The following is a 26,175-nucleotide window of genomic DNA, read 5'->3' as shown; positions in this document are numbered from 1 at the left end:
GGAGAGCAGCCACTCCCCAGTTACACTGTGGTGCCTTTCCCACTTTTCCAATGACATTTTCAGCTTCTTGGCCCAAAATGCCTTAGGCCTGTCCCCTCCCATACTGTAGTGTTACCTGGTATCAAGGGAACAGATGCAGCAAATGTGCTGTGGGGGTTTTTTGTTTTTTTTTTTGTTGTTTTGTTTTTTTTTTTAATCCAATAATCTCATTTTCAATTAAAATATATAATATATATTTAAAAAGGTTTAGAAAAGCTTCTATGTAATTTGCAGCTACTTTTACATACAGATTACAATAATGTACAACTCTTCTCCAAGGTGGTTTGAAACCATGGGGACCTGCCAATTCTTTCCCCTCAATCATATACATTATCAAACATCAAATGTGTTTGTTCCTAATGCAGCTCTGAAAAAGAGGTCTGTCACTGGTACCTTCTCAGAGGGAGAAATGCCTAATACGCCTAACGGGGACACACTTAACATTGGCTTCATATTCACTGTAGAAAGTTCCCAGATTAGTAAAAAAATATTTCATCTATAGAAAATGCCCTTCTGAAAAGCAACCAGGGCTCTGTTAAGGCCACACCCAGGCTTTCCATTTCTCTGCTGTAGCAAGACAGACCAGATACAAACCCAAAATGATGTTTTTATGTCCCAGAAACAGCTATTACCACCTGTGCTTACTTTACAGCAGCCTGGTGTATCAGGAAAGTATTGAGAACAGCATAGGGACTTCTCGAAACATGCTTGTGATTCAATGAGGCTTAGTTGGCACAGTGAAAAACTCAATGTCCTCCTGTCCACTCAGGTGGACAAGAGGAAGCCTTCTACACCACGACCAACACCCTTCCCTGCAGAACAACGATGGGTGCTCCTGAGATGGACACACTGAAACCACTGAAACCAAGCCCTGAAACAGCGCACCCCTTTCCCACAGGGCTTCCACCAAAAAGCTCCTTCCAATTCCTCTGTAAGTCTGTGCGACACCAAGTGCACATCTGGTGGCTTAATGAAAACATCCAACTACTTTGACCCAGAGGGCAAGCCAAGTGAGAGCAGAGCCAGCCCTTCGCCGGTCCGAGGCACTGGGAGACTTTCTGCCATAGCAGAGAGAGGATAGCCATTGAGAGATTCCTCCAGCAAACCCAACTCTTCACATGGGAAAACGCTATTGCTTGACACAGAATCTTCTGGCCAAGGTTTTTACCAGGGCTCCTCTTCAGACATGTACAGCCCAGGGTTTCTCCAGATGGTCCAAGGCAGGGTCAGGTTTGTAGGAAGAGCCATGGCACATAACAGGATTATTATTTTGAAACTCTTCCTGTTGCAGCCAGATGCAGGTTGCCCCTTCTTCCCAGGTGGGCAGCCCCTTCTGCCCAAGGCATGGTGTGCAGGGAAACCGAATCCAACGTGCTCCATTCTTTTCTCTGCTAGGGGTGGGAGGTGAAGTCAGAACCCGATGTTCAAAACCTGAAGGACACTAGGGAGAAGAAAAATAGAGTGAATGGTTAGATCTCAGCTTCAGTGGGAATCCTGGATGCATAGATAAGGAGTTAATTACTATCAATCAGCCCCTGCTGCTCAAAGGATGCCAACTTCCAGCAAGGAACAAACACAGATCACAAGAGACCTTGATCAATGGAGAGTCAAGTGGAGGATGCAACTGCTCAGCTCCAAGCTTCGGAGTACAATTGAGACAGAAAGACAAAACAAAAGCACAAAGGTCAAAAGTAAGCACTCCTCCTCTAAGCTGACAGCACCAGCAAAGCTCTGCAAGATAAGGAGGTTTAAAGAAGAACTTGGCTAACACCAGAGGCATTGCAGGAAAGCACCAAGAAGAGGAAAATTACTCTTCACCTTAAGTAACCACAAATATCAACTGGCAGGGAAAAGACTAAAAAAGGGATTTTTAGAGATCACACACTAGAACTGTTTATGCTCACTCACTTAAAGAAATCCTGTATCTACCTACAAATAATTAAACATTTCTAGATATCTCATTTCCCCACAAGTCTAAAGATCCCTTCTCAGGTCTTCTGCCTCACCTCAATGAAGCTGCCACAACACATTCAAACAAGCCTTGGAAATAGGTCTAAGCAGACTTAAGACCCTGCACTGTAGGTCTACGATCCACTTTGGAAGGCAGAATAGCAAAATAAATGTAGGGCATCCAAACAGTTGCATTCAGTAATAGCGAGCATGAAATAAACTTCTGGAAAGGGAAAGAAGCTACAAGAGGAAATCAGCCCTGAACAAGAGACAGTAACTTAAAACAGAAGCCAGAGCAACAGGCTACTTTGGAAAACTGCAAATTGATGGGAGTTTTATTTATTTATTGATGTTCTGATAGACAAAAATACAGTGTTTGGACCAAAGGGAATTACATAGAGCACAGCAAGTAAACTATGAATCCAGATCAAGCTGGGCAAGGGATTAAGAGTTCTCCAGACTATGAAGCTATAGGGAGTCTGACTGAAAAACTAAAGATCATTAACTAATGTCCACCAGAAGAGTGGATGGACTTTACATTCATCAGTGAGGCACAAACTGTACCACTGTACAAAAGAGGCAACTCCATTCCCAGGTCTTCCTCCTACTGGCTTGTAGAAATAACATACAGGTAGATGAGCAAGTCCAAAGTCCCTGAGCTGCTCAGAGGCAGCCGGATGGCCACCCACACTTCCCACAACCAGAATGGAAGACACTTTTATTAAGTGCTAAAGGCAAGAGTGTTTGCCTGTGATTTAGCACCTGCATGCCACAGTCTAATTCCAGCTGTGGCTACCCTTTTTCATGACCTTGCTCACTAAGGCTCCTGTAAGTCACTCTGTATGGCTTGCACATCCAGTGCCTTAACCAGTGAATGGCCGGCCTACAACTGAGTGAGCTACAGCGACCAGATAACTGCAGCAGAAATTGTAGAATTTATATTTTCCTAGTCAAGGAAAGTATTCCCATGCTGACTTCCTCCTTCTGTGGCTAATAGCTAGGTTCGTGGGTGTTGCATCGCTGCTGGGCAATGTTTCAATGTTTGATCTCTAATCTCCAAGTAAAGAGACAGGGTTCAAACAGACTCCTGGTGAAGCTGTGGACAAGTCTTTAGCATTTAACTTAACAAGAAGGGGATAAAGTCATGTCAGCTTTGATCACCATGGGTAACATCAACTAGCTTGTAGCTTCCCAAATGCTGCAGAGACTAAGTACTTATTCCTAAAGATATTCTCTTGCCTACAAAGGGAAATATTTCCCCAGCTCCAGTTTCATTCTTGCTGTTCAAATCACAGTGTGATCACTGGCATTTATCGATGAACAGTTTTTGCTCAGAGTTACGCCCATAACTGACCCAGAAGGCTACAGGTTAAGCCCACAGTAACTACTCAGAAGGACAGCTTTAGGTTAGATATCACTTAGAGTAGCTTTTGCCAACGTGAATTTAACTTGGAAAAACCACATTCATAGAAAGGATATGAAAGGAAAAAGGCTGGCACACTGGAACAGTATGTAGCTGCAGCCATACTTTCCCTGAACAGTGATTTCCAAACAGGGACCCTAATAACTCACTGCAGTAACAGATTCAGAGAAGGGAGGGATGACACAATCTTGACCTCCTCACCGACACTGATGTCTGCAGCTCACTTGGTTTTGGAACTTGTAAATTTGAGAAAACATTCTGCCTTCTCTTCCCAAGGTCCTTCCTGGCCTCCAGGAACACTCTTAATTCTCTCCACGCGCGCCCCGTTCCCCCTTTCTTAGAAACCTGACCCACCCGCTCTTGTCTTGGCAGTGTTTTACACAATACTTGCTCTCCTTTGGGGAAAAAGCTTCCCTCCATCCCACTCCATGGATTCCAGGGTGCGGGCAAAACTGAAAAGCTTTGCAAAGCTCAGATAAAGCAAACATAATCTAAGGACAGAATAAAAGGCTTGAAACAAAGCACACTGAACAGGGCGTCAGTCCTCCTCCAAGTGCAGTACTGCTGTTAAGAATTGTTCACCCAGAGGCATGTAGGAGCTACACTTTCTGCTGAAACATGATACTGGTTCAGCACTTCTTCTAGAGCTCACTCCTTTCTTACTGAGCATGTGTCCTGCCTACTTCCCAGAAAGTATCACTTCAACTTCACGCATGGAACAAAGCAAATCCAGGATTTTTAACATCAGCTAGCTCCTCTGTTTTCATTAAGCAATTCACATGCTAAGTATGGAATAATAATATGGAACAAGAACATAACCATGCTGTTAAGAGCTCATGTTCTCCCTCTTAAGCATTTGATTATAGCCACATCTTCACCAGTACTAGACCCTAGCCTTTGATAAACATTCCCTTAGCTTCTCTGCTTTACACTCTAAAAATTATCTATGCCTGGTATTCTGTAGACAGAGGTCTTGTCTATCCAGTCGAGGTAATTAGTGCACCCAGGACTGCAGGACAGCTGGCATATGTTTTGAAAACAGCCCTGTGAAAAACATTTCACCCCTGCAAAGTCAATGTATTCCCCAGATATGATGGCCTGCCCTAGCATGGCAAGAAAAAAAACCTACAAAAGCTCAGAACAATATCCAGTGGAAACACTGCTCAAAAGGCCACAGCCTCTTGTCAATAACTTGCAAAAAGTCCTAACACAGATGAAGGATGCCAATGTTTCGTCAACCAAATTTGCCTTTGAAATCAAAGCTGAGTTTCCATATTCCACCTGAAGTTAGGATATTCAATTTAAGACAGCCACTCAGTAACTCAGCAAGAGCACAGTTAACAAATGCACAAGACTATAAAAAGCCCCATAACAAAACAGAAAAGCTTGATTGCTCCTCCCTCTCTCTACAGTAAAGAGCTCTGTTAAGTACAGACAGAAGAATATTAACTAATAAATGAAATCCTAAGCAGTGTGGCGGGACTTGGAATAAGAGGGAGTTAAATTGTGTTTAAAAAGTCAAAACATAGTGGTGTACCAATATGTTCACAGGGTTTAAGTACCACCAGCTCAAAGCATTTCACTTTGTCTAGACCTAGAACACTTGTCCAGAATGGCTGTACTGGGGCAGAGTACAAAATTATTTAACTTAATATCTGGTCTCCAGCATGAACAGCAGCAGTAATCACCAGAAAGTTTAGGCTGAAATGGGCCTCCAGAGGTGACCTAGTCCAAACTACCTCCACATTACTCAGGTGCCTAGGAAAGAGTATTAAGGTCAAGTACATGATAATTTCATTCAGTGTCCATCATTTTCAAGCTCAAGGGCTTCCCACAAGTGAAGCAGTATCTGCAATTTGCCCTTACTTCTGCCTGCTCAGCTGGACAGTATTAGGGGTTGAATTTGCAACACTAACAAATACCACATCTGCCTCCTAAACAGGAAATATTCTTGGCAAGGCTTCCACTTTCCAACCAATATCCAGTCTATGCTCCAGTCCATAAAAGAAACAGTCCATTTTCTGTTAGCTAACTGAACTCCAAGTGTGAAATATGCCTTCAGCTCCATTTCTCTAATTCTTCAACTGCCTCAGTGGTTAAAAAGCTTCAAATGAGACTGTCACTCCCTCAGAGAATGACATTTTTAACTCTTGTTCTCATATACACTATTTGCAAACTGACTCTAGAAATTTTTGTGCCAATATGAAAGATCACTGAAGAGGCAGCTTTGCTCTGCATGGGATAGCACTAACGCATCCTTCCTCCTTCCATCTCCACCCACGCTGCATACTCCCTTTTCTCATTCCCATTCCAATAATGGGTACATAAACAATTCAGTAGTTAATGCTGATGAACCAGCTCACCAGACTTTACACTATCCCAGATAAGGGAAGGGCAGATCTGGCAACAGTGATTGTGTCCTGCTACACACAGGGCAAAGCAGGCAGTCATGACACAGACACGCTTTGCACCTACACATACTAGAAAATTTTGCAAGGATAATAACCTGGATAGAAACACAGTGTGTGCTTGGCTCAGCTCAACTGTTCTGTATATATAGGATCATGTCTTTACTTACGGCATCAGCATATGCTCTCATGTCAACTTCAGAGCTATAGGCATTGCATGACAGAGACAGACATCCTGTAATGCAGTCACCTTTGGCAACGAGAGACAACAGGAGTTTCAGTTTGCTGCTCTACTCCATAAAGGAGTTTACTACCTGGTAAGTTAAATCTACCTACCTTTACACAGCTTTTTCTCATTCTAAAAGGGAATGCAGCTCCCCCAGAAGCTTTTTACTCAAAGAGCACCTGTGCTTCCAAAGAGGTATCCTTAACTGCTGCAGAGTTGGACACAGGAACCATGCCAGAGAGGGCTGTTCCCACTATAGAGCTGTAGCATTTTACTTAACTACGCCTACCTTTTTGTGCTCCTGAAGTTAACTTGGTACCCAGGTATGGTTGGAGGCCTGCGAGGTGCTGGGATAGCTGGGAGTAGACAGAATGGGTTCAAAATTAAAGTCCAGTCCTTCTCCATCCATGAGTTCACTGTTGATTATGTAATCCATATCACATTCAAGGTTCTCCATGTACATGTCAATGTCCAGATCAATGGGCAGCCTGTCCTGGTTAAATCCCAAGGGAGCAGGGCTAGCAGAAGAAAGAAGCAGTGGACTGCCCAGCTGGACCGATTGGGCTGTTGTTGCAGAAACTGGAGCCTTCAAACTGGTGATGCTGGCAGTGTTTTGAGGAGATGTTACTATGGGAAGTGTTGATGGCAAAACACCAGCACCAGCTGGTTCTGCCTGCTGCTCTGCAGGCTTTCCTTGTGGATTGCCTGAGCTCATCTTACTCTGGGCAGCTTGTCCACCTAGAAGCAGAAGAGTTCGGCTGCTCATCCTGTTACCAGTCTGCGGGAGAACTGGATCCACCTGAGTCATCATAACATCCCTTGGAGGTGGAGAGCTGGGTGTCAGAAGAGCTTCCAAGGTCTGAGGGGCAGAGAAATGGCTGACAGAACGTTGCAGCGAGATATCAACAGGGTTAAACAGGGAATTGCCAAAAGTAGTGGTCTGACCAGCTGCATTTGGGCTCCTCAAGGAAAAGCTGGAATCTCTCTGGATCTGACCACTTGAGGCAGATTGCTGGGTAGTTAACACAGATGAGCTGGGAGACATCAAATTTAACCCATCGATGAGCTCAAGCTCCTCAGTCACAGTTGGTGGAACATTGCTGGATGCACTGGAGTACACTAGAGAAGGAAGCAACTCTTCATCATGGAGGTCATCCTGCTCCGTCAGGATAGGAGAAAGCCTGGCACTAATGGTGCTTGCATCGGAACTGGTTCGAGGCCGGAAGGTGTTCCACACATCAGAGTCCTCATTGCTTCTTGAGGATGGGCTCCCAGGCCACTTAGGGAATTGGGAGCCAGGACTGTCAGCAGTAGATTCTGGAGCAGACTGGAGAGGAGGCTTCTTTTTGGATGCTTTACCTCTGACTTTTGCGAGTTTGCTGCTGTTGTCCATGGAGGCAGCTCTTCTTCTTGGTGCTTTTCCACTTTTACCACCCTCAGGATTGAGCATCCACCAAGAGCTCTTCCCTGTAGCTTCATTATGGACTTTAATGAACTTGCTGTGCAGTGACAGGTTATGTCTAATAGAGTTCTGAAAAAAAAAAATACAAGATATGAGGATCTGACAGTTGACACACCTCCCATCTAGAAATCTCAAAAGCATAAACACATTCAGACAGTATCCACAGAAGAAAGTTATAACAAAGACCTACCCATAAAAACCTGCTATTTCTGCTTGAACATGCTTGACAGCACTAGCAAGCAGTGCCATGTCTCACTGGAGCACCAAGGATGAAACTACCATAACATCAGCTGCCAGCTAGCAAAATACTAACACAAAAGAACTTTTCAAGACCATACACAATCTGCAAAAACTAAGCATACCACAGAGCAAGTAAGGAAATTCCCAAATACAGCTTGCAACTTCAACATGAGCCTAGCTGGATTTGAGCTAATGCTGCTCCCACCCTCTGCCAACCCCATCAGCCAGCATAAGCCTGGCTGAAGTTTTTAATTTTTATATGGCTAGCTTTCAGACGGATTCGAGCACAGCATAGCAGTGAACCAAACAGACTGGCTGAAAAGAAATGGCAAAACACTTATAATTCAGTACGCCCATTACCATCTTCATCCCAAAAACAGAGAAACAAGAGAGGAACTTTGTGGAATAAGAATCCTAGTAATCCTGGAGCCTGCCAGCATCACTCTGCAAGGAGGCAGTACACTTTCGTCTGTGTGCGTTTCTAATGAGGTAAGACGTTCAGCGCATAGTGCGCTCCCACACAGTACGTGCCATTTTTAGCCTCTCCCATCTTTCCGTTTGGCAAGGCACGCATCCCTTGCCTCTCCCAACTCCCTTCTTTTGGTTTAGCTTTGCTGGAAACTGCAAGCTAGCATATCTATACACCATCAAACTGAATTTTCATCCTGCAACCAATAAACTCCCCGGTATTTCAGAATCAGCGAGCAATAATCTCCTTGTTTGAGCAGATCCTCCATAACCTCCCCTTGAGGCTTGCGTCGTGCATTTGTTTGATATTTGCATTTAATTTGTTCACATGGTCAAATTACACATCATTAAAAGGTGCTACACTGGTAGCATAACAGCGGTCCAAGAGCAACATCTTTTTCATATAAACTAAAAGGTATAGAACAGCCTTCAGCTTTCATGCATGCTCTTTTAATTCTGAACAAAGTTAACTGTGCTTTTACCATCCTTTCCCACCACCTCTGAACACAGTTCTTTCCTGCCTGCTGCCTTCCCTCTCCCCACCCTTTTCCTCTCAGACAAGTCCTCACCGTGCTAATTTTGGCCACCTCACCAAAAGTACTATCCTAGAACAAAGCAGATGTAGATAAACAATACACGCAAAGTGGAAAGTTTTCATGGAGAGGGAAGGAGATGTGAGAATCATTCTGCGTTAGCTTTCATTTTGACCTTTGGCTGTTGAGGACTTCGAGAAGACTGGCTGCTTCTTGTGATCGGTATCAAAGGATACATATGCTCTTACTCGGAGAGCAGCCCAAGGGTTACTGCAGAGCCAGGGCCTGATGGAACATGTGTCAGTCAATGCTCTTACATAGTTTTATTATTTGACTTGTTCACAGGAATAGCTATACATCACTTCTGCCTGGCATCTTCTCTAAATAAAGCTTTCTTTTCCTTCAGGTCTCAAAAAAAGTAATTCAGACTGGTACCCTGTCTCCTGGAAGGCTGCTACTTTCATTTCTAAAGAATCCCCCCTCCTTTTCCCAGTAAATGTGCATGACTGAATGCATACCGCTGCAGCAATAAGAACCACTAGGTTGTCACTAATTCTTCATTTATTCTCCTGAAAGTAATCTCTGAACTCATGATGACACCCAGTCCCATCAGGAATGGCCCATGGGCTTGTATGCACAGTATACATTTGGAGTCTCACAACCATCCGGTTTTTAGCTCCATTTACTAAGATGGAACTTTAAACCAGTAGGTTCAGGATTTCAAAATTTCACAGCTAACTATATTCTGTTTTCTTCTCATGCACGGCTATAGCCAGGTTTTAATTCCTGTGTCAGCAAAAGCACACTGCACTGGTGCAAGTGTTTCTGCAGTGGTGCAAGCATTTCAGTAACACCGACACCCCAAGAAAACTAGGACCACTTTGGGTATCATAAATGACAATTTTAGTAACTAGTTTTCTAGTTTTTTGGCGGAAAAGCAGATGGAAATACGACATCTTGGAATAAGACTAGGAGTCACATGAACACATATATGAAGCCTGGTACCTTTTATGAAACAGTCTCAAAGTGCTTTTACATGTTTCTGCTAAACTGACATAACGGCTAATAGCTGTAGAAACAGCTAATTGCTGTACCACTCCTTCCTTCCTCATCTTCAAACTCTCCTCCTCCCAGAACACAAGCATCTGTGACCCTATGAGGTGGTTCAGAGACCTAACCTTACTGAAAAGCAGCCCTATCCTTCCTTGAAAATTACTCTTCCTGCCTCTTTTATCTCGGCCTGGTTTTTGAACTACCTCACTGGGGGGGTCAAGCACTGAAAACTAAGGAAGAGAACAGAACGTGTGGTTGGAGGCAGAGGGAAAAAACCCAAACACTTCTTACATCAGGTTTAACTGCTGTCAAAACTGCAACGCCTAAATTACTACTTTCGCATTTCTCTTGCAGACTTTGGGAGGCAGCTCACCACCGCAGCCGCAGCACCCAGAGCCGTAACACACCTGCATGACTGAACTTGCGTGCATACTGGAGACTCAAGGCCAGAGAGTCTCAAGATACAACTGAACTTATGCACCTATCAGCCTGGGTGCTGTGAGACAGCACAAGAGATTCACACTTGCATACTGCATGCTCCCCGGCACAAGAATGCATCTGCTAGATTTAATACACCTAACATATGGAGGGCACCCTCAAATCTCATTGAGAAAGTGAGGGACAAATTAATTTTGCTAAAATAATCACAGAACTCCAGGTCAAACCTGACAGGAGAGGAAATGACATAGTTCAGTCACCCAGGCAACACTGACGTATTTCCTTTCTCAATGTTAAGCAACTCAAACCAGAAACATATAGATGACATTAACTTTATAGATGCTCAACTTCAGCAGTGCGGAAAGATCCCAGTTGGTCTGAGCACCTGCAATCCACGTAAGGTCTTGGCTCTGCAATGTCTTTGACCGTAAGGAAGCGTGACCTGAAGGAAGTGGCACAAGCAGGAATCCTTCAAATCTTTAGGGACCTCTTCAACAACCAGTTAGGGGTGGTTATTGCTGTTTATTCAGATATCTTATACAGGTTCTTATAGATGTATGTTAAGTATTGCGGTTGAACAAAATGGCAGTCTGTGTCTCTAATCCATCACAGATCAAAGATGATTCCTGTAAGCCACATTCAGACAAAACCATTCTGAAATTAATGACAGATATTATGCAAAAAAATTGAAGTTTGGCTAGAGACATTTATTGTACACTGAAGGGTGGACCATTGACTAGATGCCAACCACTGTGTGTACAAGCTAGGATATATGGACCAGCCATAGAAGTGTGGCTAGCAGCATACACAAACTATTTCCTAAATCTCAGTTACCACAACATTAAATCTTCTTCTTCGACAATAATCTCCTAGCCCTATTTATAGGACAATAACACTCCTCACCATCGTACCAGGCCTGCCCCCGCACCAGCATCAGTGCTGCTGTGGACCCTGCCCAGCACCAAACAGTACTTCAGTCTCAGGATGGGGAATTAGGCACAGGAGCTGGCAGAACAACCAAGCAATTATCCCGCCTGGTCAGCCTTCTAGACAACTGCCATAGACACCGAGATACTATGGAAAATGTGGGTCATACAGAAGACAGAAAGCCAGTGACAGCCTTTCCAGGAGACTATACGGCTTTGAAGGTAAGGCCGAGGTTATCTACCATAAAACTGAAGTTTTACTCAGAGCAGGTCAGAACATTCAGGATGGTTTGTTCAGACTTTAAGGTTCCTCATACTAAAAAACAAGCTTAAACTCACCCTCCTGTGACGTACTTTCTTCTAAGCACCAATGTCACAGGAGCAGAAGGAGGCTCTTGTGCCCTGCCTGCAGGAGCTCGTCCACGCAGCAGTGGTGCATGAACTGTGTTAGCAGGGCGCTCGGGGCCAAGCACAAGCTATGCCGAGAAAGACACAAGAAACAGTAGCTGTCCTTGAAGATTTTGTGCTTGCTCACATTTGCCCGGATTTTCAATCACTGCTCCCTAGTGCCAGGGCCATTCTCCCGGGAAACTTCCACGTTTCTACTACAAACCACAAGAGGCACCAGATTTCTTAACAAAAAGTCTCTCTCAAGAGTGAGTGACAGAAAACAAACAAACAAAAAAGATATGCAATCACTGCAGCTGCCCATAATACACTCTCACTGCCTTGGAGGCATACAAAGAACATGGTCACATCCCAGCACAGGGCCATGTTCCAAAGCCAGGCCTATAATTGTGCCGAATTATCATTTGCCATGGCATTCTTGGGAGGCTGCAAGGGCAGAACGCCCCGCCTACTGCATTTGTCAGTGCCTGTCTCAGCACTCACCCGGCCACTTGGCTCCAATGCCTTCAGGAAAGTCTTCGTTGCAGAGATTTTGCAAAGTTACACTCCAGCAAGTAAACAACTGCTCCAGAGCCAGGGAGCTAAAACATTTCCCCAGCAATCCCCTTCCAGAAGGCACACGTGAGCACAGATGTCAAGCTCAGCAGATGAGGAGCTGTATCTTTTCCTTTCTGTAATCTTTCAGTGGAAGCCCAGGAGAAGAAAATCCTAGCTCTCCAAAAAGCAAAGACCAAGGCAATTTACAAGTTTACCCAGACAGGCAGGCATATACAACAAAAGCTGTTCAGGACTAGATAGAGCAGAAGAAACTTGTTGGAACAAGTAATACCAGCAGCCCAGAAGGACTGCTTCGAAAATTAAGCCATGCTGCAAGGATTAATCTTTCAGCAAAGCAGCTTTCCAGAACAAACTGGCAGGGAGCAGGAAAGAGTAGCAGCAAAATCTTCAGGTAATTTGAGCAGCATTGCACAGAGCAGATGGACTTTCCCCAAAAAACAAGCTGTCCCCTACTTTTGAGGGGGCAACTACACTCTATAAGGCTTCAAATGAAAAAAAATAAATCTTGCACTTCTGTACTTATTCAGGGCGTTACACCTTGTTTGGGAGAAGGGGCTGTTAGTGTCACTTCAGCGAGGGCTCAGTGTATGTTGCTGCATTGCGATGGTGGGCCCTCACCACAGTTGACCACTCGTCAATAAGTTTTATCCCACCTGAAAAATAGGACACCTGGTGACCCCACACCCGCACTATCATCCTGCCACCAGCCTCATTTTTCACACCCAGCACTTCACCATCCTCCCGTCCACAACACCATGCCATGCCCAGCTGCCTGTCCCCCTCCTCACCAAGCCCTCACCTAGGCCAGGCTACCTGCTGTAGCCAGACCAGTTAAGGACTAACAGGGTTAAAAGGTAAACAATTCTGTTAATAGAAAGACTGATGGAGAAAAGCCACCCATGCTCCTCAGGCTTCCATGCTAGACTCTTCACTACAGCCTCTGAACAACCATCATTCAGCTTCTGTTCGTTATTTCCCCCCCTGCTTTAAGGAAACCCAGCTAGGTTGTCAGCAGCTGGGACAGAAAACATGTCCCTGCTGCCAGGACTAAGCACATTGCTAAAACCACATGAACGCACTTGGGGGCATACAAGGTAATGGCAAGAGTCCAGCAATTTCCACCCACCCCCAGCTACTCTGGATTCAAACAGCCGGACCCTCCCTCCCCTTGCAGGGCAACAACTTCCAAGAAAACAAAATAATCCCAACTTAATAGAAAGAAGCACCTACAATACCAGTAAAGATTAATTGGACATAAATTAAGTACCAATGGTGACAGCAATGACATCACTATTCCAATGCGATTTAGAAGGCGCAATTCTTCATTTTTAGTGTCAGAAGGTTTAATGGGGAATTGTATAATTTCAGGCACGTGAACTTAGGAGTAAACACTAAGGGCTTTCTCAGCATGGTCAACGGAAAGTAGCCTCTTTCTTCACAGACGGAGGTCAATGGCTGTGCAGCAGAGAGCCACACAGACTCTAGACTGAGCCTCCCCTATGCACAAACCTGCACCGGGCTGAAGGTCTGGCAGAATTATACTTTGCTCAGAGCTAAGATGCTGAGTTTAAGTTTTATGTTTCCTTTTGCTTCATGGCATCAAGTCAGTTATGCCTCAGTAAGCAAAGACAGAGAAATATTTTTAATGTCTTCTCAAACCATCATCTTGAAATTACCATCACCAAAAGTCAAAAGGCAACCTATTTAAAGTGTTCCCACCGGATATTCCTTTCCAGACAAAGGGTTTCTTTGAAATTAAAGAAAGCTCTCCTGATAGTGATTTGGGCCCTTACCTGTCCGTGTTAAGAAGCTATGATTCTGACAAATCTGAGCTAAAAAATCTTCAAGGATACAGGGACACTCCAGCACAGTCCAGATGGATATAAGCAAACAGCTAATGTGACTATTTTAGGAACTGAGCATTGCTTTTTTGTAGATCTGTCTACAGAAAAAACCAAAAGCTGACTGAACAGTAGTCAACACACCAACGAAGGATAAACTTTTTATCTTTACCAAAACAAATGTTCACATAATTTTGTATCCACTGAACTGGAATTTATTTGCAAGGCATAAGGATAACCTGGCAGAACCTACCAGCTGCAGCACAGCAGAAATAGTTCAGAAGATGGACAGGCTTGCTTTTGTCTGCTGGCCTATTACTCTTTCATGGTGGAGCTCCGGAGGGCCACAGGACGAGCAGCTGCTCCAGCCTCAGGAAGCTCTGCACATGCTCTGGCAGGAGGACAGGCATCCTCAGCTCTGGGAGAGGCCGGGGACCTTCAGAGCCAGCACTATGGCACTGGAAGCCAACGAATTCACTCATCATAAACTGAATTTCAGGGTACATGCAAGGAAGCACCTGAGAGCCCTCAGCCAGATCTCCCAATCCATCTGGTCAACAGTTAACATCAACTACAGGCAATATGCATACAACACAAGCGTGGAATGGACGGGTTTAAAGTAAAATGCTGCCCACTGTAATAAAGATTAAGAGCTAGCTGAGTCTCCAGATGGATGACACCTTCTGTTTCAGACAAGCAGAATGCTTAGTAATTTTTAATTCATAATACAGCTACTTGAGTTGTAGCACATATGTATGTGTATATACATGCACACATCTGAATCAAAGTTAATGCAAAGTACCAGAATGCAGAGGTGTGATTCCAGCATCCTATAACTAATGCAATACTGCAGAATCATTTGTTCTTCCCTTTACATTGCACGTATAGGAAACGTCTGATTTTTGCTTCAGTGAAGTGTCTTTGGAGGGTGAAAAGGATGGTTTTAAAGTTCATTTTAAAGTTCATTCTGTTCCTCCAAAGAGAAAGACAACAGCTTTGGGAGAATACACAGAATGTTTCACTGAGAAAGACTAGTCCTTAACGTTGCTCCTCACTGTGTCAAACTTGCTCATACTCACAGACGCGAGAAAGGCAACAACCAGTGCAAACTGCGTCAGCGGGGTTTACTCACTTCGACGTTACTCAAAACCCTCAACACCTTCCTCCCCCAAGTAATCTCAAAGCCAGAAGGAATTACCCTCTTATCCACAGAGCAGCTCACAGAGCACCGAGGGCAGGATTACAAAGAAGCCCTGCGACACTTCTGCCTTTCAGGCTGGTTAATTCTTAGCTTCAGCTGAATTACTGCAGGGAAAGGACAGATTGCACAGCCAGCAAATCTGTCCTTTACAAAGCACTTGAAGCAGTTCAAGAACAGCAAACACCACCTTCCTCGAAAACACAGATTCTTCCGGAATTCACAGAGGTTACACCCTGGCAGCCTGTAACAGCTGTATTTCCCCCAATTGTATAGTGGAGTAGGACAGCTGTAAAGTAATTATGAAGCAACAATGAGTTTATGAGGTTTATATTAACTAAGGTAGATTTAAAAAGTTTTAAAAGACATGTTTCTTTTAATTTCCCATTTAAATTTCTCCATTAGAACTACACTACATACAAATAGGACATATTACCAGTATGGTACCAGTATGGGTCTGCCCAAACAAGAGAGAAATACCAGAATTCTAGGAACTGTAATACTATCTTAACAGCCATCAAAATGCTACATCAGCATTTAGCAGCAGCTCCACATTAATTTCTTTTACCCAAACTCATTCAGTTCAAAACTGAGAAATCAATAAAGCTAAGACAACTCAAGAAGTTTTTCTTTTACTTTACAAATTAAGATGCAAGCAGAGCTTCACAGCTCTACAAATAACAAGGAATAGTGAAAACAAAAACCCAGGCAGGACCATTCCTCAAGTGAGAAGATATCTTTTGTTTATTCGGTTTGTCTTAAATATTAAACACGCACCTATTAAATTTACTCTAAGTCCACAAAATCAAATTGAACTGAATTGATTGATTCCACATCTTTAAAACCATAAACGTCTAACCTGCTTTCATCTAATGCACCTTGATGCAAATAGACTGAAGCAAAACAAACAAAACCTCTTGCAAATCTGTGTAACTGTATGTTAACATAAAGCAAGACTAAAAGTCAGAGCTCTGTGGTCACATGCGACGGGGCACGCATCCTGCCAAGCCCTGCCAACAGGATTTGGGAGAGTGAGCGGGGAAGAAAATGGAGCAGAGGGAGTATACCACAGCCCCCTTTGCCTCTCCTGGGCATGTAAGATTAACCACATACCCCCTACATACCAACCCAAACTTTGATAGTATTTGTTAAAAATGAAAACAAGTTTTTATGAGAATTTTCCCTGGCATTTAAACAGTTTCAACTGTATTTCTACCATGGTTTTCTGTTTGCTGGTTAAAGTCAAGGGTTTTAAACTGCCCTAATGATAAGGCAGGCTGATTCCCACCACAGCTACTGTTGTTCTACCCTCCCTCATCTTTCCTGGCAAGAAGTTTCTGTTCTCTTCCCCTACTAAAGCCAGCCCGAGTTAGCCCATTCCCAGGCTGAAAAACTACAAATGAATTTCACACTGAAAAGTCGCTACAGCTACAGCATCTGAGCAGGGACCTCAACCCTCATATGTGCACAAATTCTCATCTCTGCCCTTCTGCAAGTTAAATCCAACTGTACGTTTCCCAAAAGTGATACATGATTAAAACCAAAGACTGACGGTCCTGCTACACATGAATCAATATAACAAAAGAACAGCCATACTGAATCAAGCTAGAAGTCTACCTATTCCAGTATCCAGTCTGGCAGGACACTTCACTATATTCCACCTTCTCCATGGTATCTGGGGATGCATTTCAGAAGCCACACTGAACTTTAGTCTCAGGCACTACTGCCGAACAGATACAGACACACTCCTGAAGAGAAAATGCACCAGTTCCATAAACTGTCTGCCAAAATAATGTGACTCCACACAGCAGCAGCAAGACCAGGACAGCCCACCTAGCCTGAGGAAGCAAGAACGATCTTCCAATGAGAACAGCAAAATCTTTTGAAGGGAATGAAAATGCACCCAAGCACTGTCCCAAATGAGAACTCAGTAAGAAGGATTCAACCTGCACAAAGGAGGAAAAAGAAAAAGTCAATTTTAGTCAAACTACGTGCACTCTCCAGGAACTGTCAGTGAGCCAGATAAATGGGAAAGATGAAAAGTTTTTTTATCGACCTGGTCCAGCGTAAGTTGTGACAGCTGTGTCCCTCTCACCATGTTTCTACCCTCTCTTGAGCAAACATTTGCACTCATGCAACGACATGGTATGCCACTACAGAGAGCTGAGCCAGCTGAAAGTTAACCTACCAGGAAAACCTATCTTCTTTTTTGCAAAATTAACTCTCTGTGCTGACTTTCTGCTGGGGCACACAGGCAGAGGAACGCGTGGCTGGAGTCACGGAAGCCCCAAACCACACTGGCTCAAGCTGCCGCAGAACTGCAGCACGGACAAACTGCTAACCAACACCGCAAATGGAGAGGTACACTGCAAACAAGAGTGTGGCGTTAAGTGTAATTCCAGTCTAGAGGGAGAGCAATAGATCACACTCTTTAGACTCCAGCCACCGCGGCATTCACTTCGATGTATCAGGACAGCCTGAGGGACTATTTCGCAAGCCAGCTCTCACATCTCCCTTTCTCTTTGCTGGAATTCATTTGACTAAAGAGAATGGGAACACCAGGCTGCCACCTGCAGAGGACGGAAATGGAGTTTAGCTCTTTTATAGAGCTTGGCACGTGCCTACTTCCAGAGTGAGAAGACAACGTTGAGAGTTTAGAGCAGTATATTGCTTTCCCTTTTCTGAACTCCAGCAGAGGTCCCCAGTCCCTGCACAGCCGACGCACTGGCACTACTCTGGGACACAGCACCCTTTTTAAGGGGAGTCTCTTGAAAGGCAAGAATGCCTGCTATGAAACAATTATTTATACTGAGCTTTAGCACAGTCAGGTGACAAAGAACCATGGCCCTGTATTTAAAAACACTTCAACTGATGCTTCACCTTGCACAGAAGCTTAGCTACAACCTTTTAACTGACCCTTGCTCATCTTCTGGAAAACTTTCCAAATGCAAAGGGTGCAAGAAGCAGCCTCGCAGGGCCGTGCCGTAACCACTCACCCAGAGAAGCCCGCTCCTCTCTGCTCCAGCTGCACAGGGCCAGAGCTTGGGATGGGTCTGAGAAGACACCACCCTGCACTCGCGGGTGGACAAACCTGCGCCAGCCAAGCAGCTTTCAGCACAACTGAACCTCAGGCCGCCGCACTGCAGCGGGGGGATTAGCCACTGGCACAAACGCCGAGTGCGCAGAGCCTGGCTGGGGACGAGTAGCAACAGGTGAGGACGGGGCTGCGCGGCTGGGAGGGCGGCTGGCCGGGGCAAGCAACAGCACCAGCTCGGCAGCAGGGGAGCGGGAAGGCGCCTGGGACAGCCGCTCCTCGCCTGGCCGCACAGCCCGCCCCGTCCCACCGCGGGCGCCCCGCCGAAGGCCAGGCCCGTCCCTCCCGCCCCGTCCCGTCGCGCACCTTCCAGCCGGCGGAGCTGTTGCTGTCGCCCTTGTCCTTGAAGTATGGGACGGAGCGGACCATCCACTCGTAGATCTGCGCCAGCGTGAGCCGCTTCTCGGGGGCGCTCTCGATGGCCTGGCTGATGAGCTCGGCGTAGGACTGGTTGCCCCAGGCGTTGCGCCGGGAGCCGCCCTTCCGCGCCACCGCGCCACCCGCCCGCGCCCCCTCGGCCCGCCCGGGGCCCGCCGCCGCGCCACTTGCGCCCTCCTCCGCCGCGCCCGCCGCGCCGCCCGCCTCCGCCGGCGCCGCCGGCAGCTCAGGCCGCGGCAGCGGCCAGGTGCAGGAGCGCGGCCGGCTCTGCGGCTCGAAGTCGGGGTCGATGTCCGGCGCCGCCGCGGCGCCGCCCACCTCCGCCATGGGCGCCCGCCTCAGTGCCGCCGGCACCGGGTCTGAGCCGCTCCGGCACCGCACATCAGCCCAGCCCACCACCCCTTTGTGAGACCCGGGCCCCGCCGCCGCCGCGCCGCTCTGTTTACCAGGGAGCAGCGCCGCGCCCTGCGCCTGCGCGCACAGGGAACGCCGGGAGCGGTAGTTGCGGCGGGGCCGGGGCAGGCCGCCCAGCCGGGCCGACGGACTACAGTACCCAGCGTCCCCCGCGCCGGAGGGGCGGAGGCGGGGTGGGACCCCGAGGGGTGCGCGTGGCAGGCGGTGCGCCTGCGCGACTACAGCTCCCAGCTGGCGTCGCGGCGGCCGCGCTTACATAACCCGCCCCGCCCTGCACACCGTCCCGGTGGTCTCCGGGCCCGGTGACCCCGAGCGGGCGGGGCCGCGCCGGGAGCCCCTCAGAGGGAACTGCCCCTCCGCCCGCACGAGAGCGCGCTGCGGCACTCTGGGGTGCGCGGGTCCGGGAGCGCTGTTTCCTCGCGCCGTTCCGTCACGGACGGGAGCCTGTTTCCGGGACGCGCCCCAGTGCTAAGGCATAACGGACCCGCGTCCCGGTCCCGGCCCGTTCATCAGAACCGCAGCAACCAGACTCCCGGGCCCCGGCACTCCCTGCGCCGTACAGCTCCCGGTGCTGGCCCCGCCCAGGACGCTGTATGGCGCAGTCCCTATGTACGTTTTTTTGGCCCCGCGACCCGGTTCCTAGCCCAGGCGCCCAGCGCGGCCGACTCGGCCTCGGCTTCTGCCCCGCTCCGCGGGGGCCCGGCTGGGGCGGCCCAGGCGGCGCGGGGCAGCGTCGAGATCGAGCCTGGCTTGCAGGTTCCGGGGCCGCGCCGTTGCAGGCCCCGCGCCCTGAATACCCGCTCCGCTTATGCAGGCGGTGGCGCTGGCGTGCGCGGGCGTGGCGGCGGCTGAGGGGCCCCGAACCCTGGATACTTGCCGCGTTATGCTGGCGGCGGGCGGGCGACGTAGCGTCGTGCGCGGGCGGGGCGGGCTGCGGCAGCGGCGGGGGCGGCCCGGGCGGGGCGGTGGCGGTACCACCATGTCGGAGGCGGCGGTGGCGGACACCCGGCGCCTGAACGCCAAGCCGCAGGACCTGACGGACGCGTACGGGCCGCCCAGCAACTTCCTCGAGATCGACATCTTCAACCCGCAGACCGTGGGCATGGGCCGTACCAGATACACCAGCTATGAGCTCCGGATGCGGGTGCGGCCCCCGTGGGGCCTGTGGGCCTGGGGTGGGCGGCGGGGGGGAGCAGGCCTCGGGGCCCGCCGCGGAGCCCCGTGTGGGCCTAGGCGGGGCTGGGCTGCCCGGTGGTCGGGTGTACGGCCCGGGGAGGGGCGACAACGATTGGGGCGGGAGGGCCGGGGTGGTCTCGCTTTTCTGGCCGAGCGCGGCCTGCGCGGTCGGGACGGGGAGCGGCGGTGTGTGCGTGGGGAGCCCGGCCAGGGCGGCCCCGTGCAGCCCGGGCGTAGCTTCTGGGGCTCGGGGTAGCCAAGCAGGGGCTGTGCTTGTCTGCAGCGGTGGGGGGCTGAGGCGGTGAGCCCTGGCCCTGCAAGCTGGACAGTGCTGGGCTGGGGCTGGCAGCTTGCCTGCGGCTCTCCGGCTGGCCAGGGCTCAAGGTCAGAGCACTCGCAGCTGGTGGGTTTGCTGGGGCCGTTCGGCATCCGGCGAGGACTGGTACGCACAAGGACAAGAAGGATGCTGCCTCAGCAGGCTCCTGCTCCTGTCCCCTTTCTAGAGCCCCAGGCCTGGCACTTGGGCACCATTGGGTGGCTGCTGAGCAGAGCATGACTGCGTGCAGCTGGTTATCTCAAGCAAGGGAGAAAAGGCAGCTAGCACTATCTTGGTACCTGATCACAGTGCGGTCTAGCTACCCTTTCTGAGTCAGCTTGATCACTTTACAAAGAGCCTGTGATCCAGGAGTGTGTGTCACAGGCTGAGCACTTCTTGCAGGGTTCTCTTCACTGGGCCTTAACCAAGCTGAACTGGGGACCTCTTCACAGCTCTGCATCTGATAGCTGAAGGAAGTAAAATTGAGCTTTTCCTGAAATAAGCTACCTTTAGCATATGTTACAGTGCTGGCGTTGACTTCTGTTCATAGCATGATATAACTGCTAAGTCTCCACCACCTTTCAGAAGATTAGCGTGTTTGCTTTTTTCTGTTCTGGTGCTTGGTTTCCATCAGCCTGCCAAAGGGTGCCTGGCACATGGCAATGAGAACCTCTTAGTCCCACTGAAACTAGCTCTTGTGGAGATGCTTTGAAAGCAGTTGGTTTTATTTCACAGATCTCTTAAGAATATAGTTAAACATGTTGCAGCAATACCTGTGTTCCTCTGGGTGCTGCTTGTTCAGAAGGTTTTGCTACCTCAGTTCCTTGAACATTTCAGGCTGCATTGATAAGGTAAAGGTGAAGTTACTGTTGCTGTCAGTCTTTTAGACTCTAGTGGTGGGGGAGAAGGATGGGGAATTGCTGCACATTCCTCCGGTGGCACAAGCCAGATATGAAAAAGCTGCTCATCTTTTAGGGTAGGCGATCTGTTCTGAGAGAACATTGTAGCACAAGGTCTGGCCTTGAACAGTTGCTGGGACAAGATTTCCTCCCTTAGTTCTTCCATGGAAACGCCAGTGTTGGGTTGGAGATTCTTCAGGATGCTTCAAAGCAGGATGCTCTCTTGTAGATCACTTCAAAATGGAGTGAACTCGAGGGGAAAAAAAATCCGCCTTCTCTGTGTTGTGAACCCTGGTTCCAGCACGTGCCCCTGGGAGGGGGTGTGTTCCTGAAATAGTAATTTGAGGGGGCGGGAATGGCTGGCTCCAAGTAGCCTGGCAAGTGCTTGCTTGATTCTGAAGGACTTTGGTGCTGGTGTTCTGTCCTGAATAAAGAATCTGGGTGTTCTCGTGATGCCTCCTTCTCGGGGGGGCTTGGTTTTCTAAGCACAGCTTCAGGTTTCAATTATGTGTTGAAATTCCATCTGGCTTCCAAAGTGACCTACAAATTAACTACTTCTTTTTGTTACAGACAAACCTCCCAATCTTCAAATTGAAGGAGTCCTGTGTGAGGAGACGATACAGCGACTTTGAATGGCTGAAGAATGAGCTGGAACGAGACAGTAAGGTGAGGCCTGTCTCAGACCTGCCTATTCCTGAAACCAGGAAATAAGGGAACAGTTGTAGCAATAATCTTGAGCGGTCCAGAAGAGAGGCTGTGGTGGTGGGCAGCTGCTGGGGCTTGATCTCTGTCCACGTAATGGAGCTGGAGATGAGTGTCAGACAGCAAAGGATATCTGCCTGCAGGTGGCCGTTCTGCTGACAGGGTGATTCTTTGCTTTCAGATTGTAGTGCCACCACTGCCTGGAAAAGCTTTGAAACGACAGCTTCCCTTCCGAGGAGACGAAGGCATCTTTGAGGAGTCCTTCATTGAGGAGCGGAGACAGGGACTAGAACAGTTTATTAACAAGTAAGCTTGATGTCCTGGGTTTGCTGTGTGTTGCCTTTCCGGCTACTGCAGGTAGAAGAGGGCTGTGGGTTGACCGGGAAGGAGTCTTGATCTGCTGCTTGCAGCTGCTGTGCTAAAGGATGGTGCCAGCAGCCAGGTAACGAAACCACTGTTCTGAAGCAAGTCCTGCCTTGAGTGTGGGTTGTGTTCAGTGCTCTCTTCTGAGAGTGAAGCAAGTATTAGCAGAATAGCTGTGCTGCAGACACCCACCGACAGGGTAGCGTTGGTTCAGCGTGCTCATACCCTGCTGCAGGGCATGGTGTGGGAGGGAACACTCTGTGCTCAGGCACCTCTTGCTGTCCCTGTTGCGCACAGATCTGGTGACCTTGGCCTGAGCCGGGTGCGGGTGTGCCTAGAGCTGGCCGTCCATTAGCAAGGAGGTCTGCCTTACTCACTCCCTGCAGAGAGCAGAGGTGTGGAGGTCTCGGTGGCAGCTGTGCTAACCTCCACATCTGATTTTCTTCCAGAATTGCTGGACACCCACTGGCACAGAACGAGCGCTGCTTACATATGTTCCTGCAAGAGGAAACTATTGATAGGAATTACGTCCCAGGGAAAGTGCGCCAGTAGGAGCACCTGACACTGTCTTCCTCCATTCCACCCTCCCTCCTGCAAAAATGACATTTATTTTTACACTAAATCTGTCTTCTCTGAACCAGCTTTTCCTCTTTTGAACCTCCCAGTTTGTTCAGTATTTTCCTCTTTTGTAACTGGCAGCAGCTTGTTCTACTGGGCTGTGGTCTTGGCCTAAAGGTATGAAGATTTATGCAAGCGAGCGTGCTGTCCCGCACCTAGGGGCAGATGTGAATAGGTGTGGAGCAGGAACTTGCTTACGGCGTTATGATGTAGGAGCTGCCTCTCTCCCTGTACAGAAAGGTATGAGACGACCTTCACTCCCCTGTCCATGCAGCCCCAAGCATCTCTGCAGGAGACTCTGAAGAATAGCAGTTGTCATGTTGGTCAGTGATCACATTGGGTATTAGAGTTTTAGTAAGGCTTATCCAAAACAGTGAGTAGGTGCCTGGGTGTGTTGGTCTCTCATCCACCCCATTCACCCTGCATGAAACCCCCATTCTTCACTGTCTGGAAGTGCTGAAACCCAAGACCTACTCTAACCCTGCTCTCAGCCTCCTGCATTACTGACCTGTTTGGTGTATTCGTGTTAATCCCCCTCCTTTCTAACGTGCTGCTGGCAGCTCGAGGGGTTTCCATGGTGTGTGCTCTCATGATGCTCTGCGTGGGCAGTTTGGCGTGTGGAAGCTGGGATAGCCTGGGCTGCGGCAGTGTGCTGTGATGCCTTGGCCCACAGTTTAAAAAACGCCACAGCTTGCTCTGCTGTGGGCTGGTGTGGTGGTGTTTCCAGCAGCACCGTGCTCAGCTGGGCCATGGTGACCTTATCCTGTGCCCCAGCTGCAGAGGGGAGGAGATGGGTCTGGCTGAGGAGGAGCAGGAGAGGGCTGGTGGGGGCTGTTGTAGTGTGCGGCCGTGATGGCTGCCGCAGGAGAAGCCTAGCAGTGGGGCCTGGGGTGAGACCACCTCTCCAGAAAGGGACGGCAGACAATGGTCAGTCAGTCCTGGGTTAGACATTTGCTTATGAAGCAGGAGAAGTAACAACGGCATTGGCTTTTTGTGTGTTCTCCCCTGTTCTGTAGTGAGGTAGGCAGTTACTTGTGTGGAAGTGAGGACACAAGACTGGTCAGGGAAGCATTCAGAGCTGGAGGGGGACCACGAGGCTGTGACCTGCTGCAGCAGAACTGTCCTTTGGAGGCTCCTCCAGCTGCCACAGCTGCGATGAGTGAGGTTGGGCCTCAGCTGAGGGGCTCCTCAGGTCAAGGCTGGCTGGTTTATAAGCGCTTGGTCACTGTGGTGGCACAGTCGAGCCTTTCTGGGTGCATAAGCCTGCAGTGACTGCCCTCCCGTTCCTGCCAAGCACGTCCCCCAAGGCCTCCCTAACGTCTCCTGGGTTTTCTGGTGAGGAACTGGTGCTGCTGGGCAAGAGGTGGCTCTTGGGGAGGAGGAGAAGTCGCTGAAACCAGGAGGGTACTGCTCCGGGGACCGGCTCAGCCCGGGAAGGGCTGTGGGGCAGCATGGAGGCTGGTAACGGTGGAGGTGGCTGTGCCTGCAGCGGGGCTCAGCCCCCGTCCTCCCACCGTTGCCGGCCCCTGCTTCGGACGGCCCCTTCCTCCTGCCTGTCCTGCCGCGGGGCTGCCATCCACCCAGGTGTCTCCACCCTGTCCAGTGTAACGTCCCGGTTCCGTTCGCATTAAACCACTGTGAAGCCAAAGTCTGCCTCGTCCTGGGGGCTTCCGGGGCGGGGCGGGTGAAGCACCGGGAGGGGCACCGGCGGGGCGGTTGGGCGCGCATCTCCTGCGGCAGGGGGCGTTGCCCTCCCCGGCGACAGGGGGCGCTGCGCTGAGGCGGGAGGGGTGCGGATGGCCCTCCCCGGCGACAGGGGAGCGCTGCGCTGAGGCGGGAGGGGTGCGGGTGGCCCTCCCCGGCGACAGGGGGCGCTGCGGTGAGGCGGGAGGGGTGCGGGTGGCCCTCCCCGGCGACAGGGGGGCGCTGCGCTGAGGCGGGAGGGGTGCGGGTGGCCCTCCCCGGCGACAGGGGGGCGCTGCGCTGAGGCGGGAGGGGTGCGGGTGGCCCTCCGCGGCGACAGGGGGCGCTGCGCTGAGGCGGGAGGGGTGCGGGTGGCCCTCCCCGGCGACAGGGGGAGCGCTGCGCTGAGGCGGGAGGGGTGCGGGTGGCCCTCCCCGGCGACAGGGGGGCGCTGCGCTGAGGCGGGAGGGGTGCGGGTGGCCCTCCCCGGCGACAGGGGGGCGCTGCGCTGAGGCGGGAGGGGTGCGGGTGGCCCTCCCCGGCGACAGGGGGCGCTGCGCTGAGGCGGGAGGGGTGCGGGTGGCCCTCCCCGGCGACAGGGGGCGCTGCGCTGAGGCGGGAGGGGTGCGGTCCCAGCAGCCGCCGGCGGGCTCCGGCTCGCCGCACTGCCCCGACCGGCTGCGGTACGGAGGCGGCCCGCGCTCGCCGCCCTCCCCGCTCTGCCTCAGCTTCTCCGAGGAGGAGTGCCCGGCGGAGGGCAGCGCCCTGTGGCCCGCCGCCGCCGGGCCCGTCACTTCCGCGCCGCTGCAGGATTCGCCGCCCCTCGACGAGGGGGCCCCGGACAGCGCGGCGCCCGCCGCCCGACCGAGCACGGGTGGCTGCGAGGTCGCCCCGGGCCCGGCCCGCGGGGAGCCCCGGCGTCTGCCGCAGCCGGCGGTTGCCCTGGCACAGCGCGGCCCGGCTCCCGCCTCGCCCGCCCGCAGGCTCTGTCCGGCAAAGGCAGCACGTCGCGGTGCCGGACAGCCCCGCTGCGGCGGGCCGGGCCCCGCGGGCCGCACCGCCACCCAGTCCCCGCGCGCCCTCTCCTGGGCACGGGCCTCTCTGGGTCTGGAGCTCCCCAAGGCCGGCAAGAGGCTCGGTGCCCCGGGAACGAGGCTCCCCCAGCCCCCAGGTGAGTCGGGTCGCTGGAGAGAGGCCCCAGCGCAGCGACTGCTTCCCCGCGTCTCTTCCCCAGGTACCAAGCTGAGGCTGATGCCAGCTGCCAAGTCCAGGCTTCAGCACGCCAGCAGGGCTTTGCAGCTGGCACAACCTTCCGCGATTCCCGAACCCACCCCCCAGGACACAGAGATGGAAAGTAATTC

At 50.3% G+C, this 26,175-nt stretch overlaps 2 protein-coding genes across 6 annotated transcripts; one reads left to right on the top strand and one right to left on the bottom strand.

Annotated features, from left to right (window-relative positions):
• Positions 1-275: 275 nt before the first annotated feature.
• Positions 276-18,970, bottom strand: FOXO4 (forkhead box O4). Its single transcript, XM_059824444.1, has 3 exons — positions 18,572-18,970; positions 6,336-7,577; positions 276-1,480 (listed from the first exon to the last, which is right to left on the bottom strand). The coding sequence occupies exons 1-2, from the start codon at positions 18,968-18,970 to the stop codon at positions 6,354-6,356; spliced, it is 1,623 nt and encodes a 540-aa protein (XP_059680427.1). The 3' UTR covers positions 276-1,480; positions 6,336-6,353.
• A 1,063-nt stretch (positions 18,971-20,033) lies between these two features.
• SNX12 (sorting nexin 12) lies at positions 20,034-24,773 on the top strand. 5 transcript variants are annotated; one of them, XR_009484287.1, is made up of 5 exons: positions 20,034-20,201; positions 22,019-22,114; positions 22,332-22,456; positions 22,963-23,248; positions 23,368-24,773. XR_009484287.1 is itself a non-coding variant. In XM_059824354.1 (4 exons), exons 1-4 carry the CDS (start codon positions 20,037-20,039, stop codon positions 23,063-23,065), a joined length of 441 nt encoding a protein of 146 aa, XP_059680337.1. In that variant the 5' UTR covers positions 20,034-20,036; the 3' UTR covers positions 23,066-24,773. The 5 variants fall into 5 exon arrangements, 4 of the variants coding, with proteins under 4 accessions (XP_059680337.1, XP_059680336.1, XP_059680338.1 ...); XM_059824354.1 differs by having other exon boundaries at positions 20,034-20,153; positions 22,963-24,773; XM_059824353.1 differs by having other exon boundaries at positions 22,963-24,773.
• Positions 24,774-26,175: the final 1,402 nt, after the last annotated feature.

The sequence above is a fragment of the Gavia stellata genome, chromosome 14, assembly GCF_030936135.1.
Source record: "Gavia stellata isolate bGavSte3 chromosome 14, bGavSte3.hap2, whole genome shotgun sequence".
In the NCBI taxonomy this organism is placed as follows: domain Eukaryota; kingdom Metazoa; phylum Chordata; class Aves; order Gaviiformes; family Gaviidae; genus Gavia; species Gavia stellata.
The sequence above is the reverse complement of the archived record's forward strand: the minus strand, read 5'-3'. Positions and strand labels throughout refer to the sequence as shown.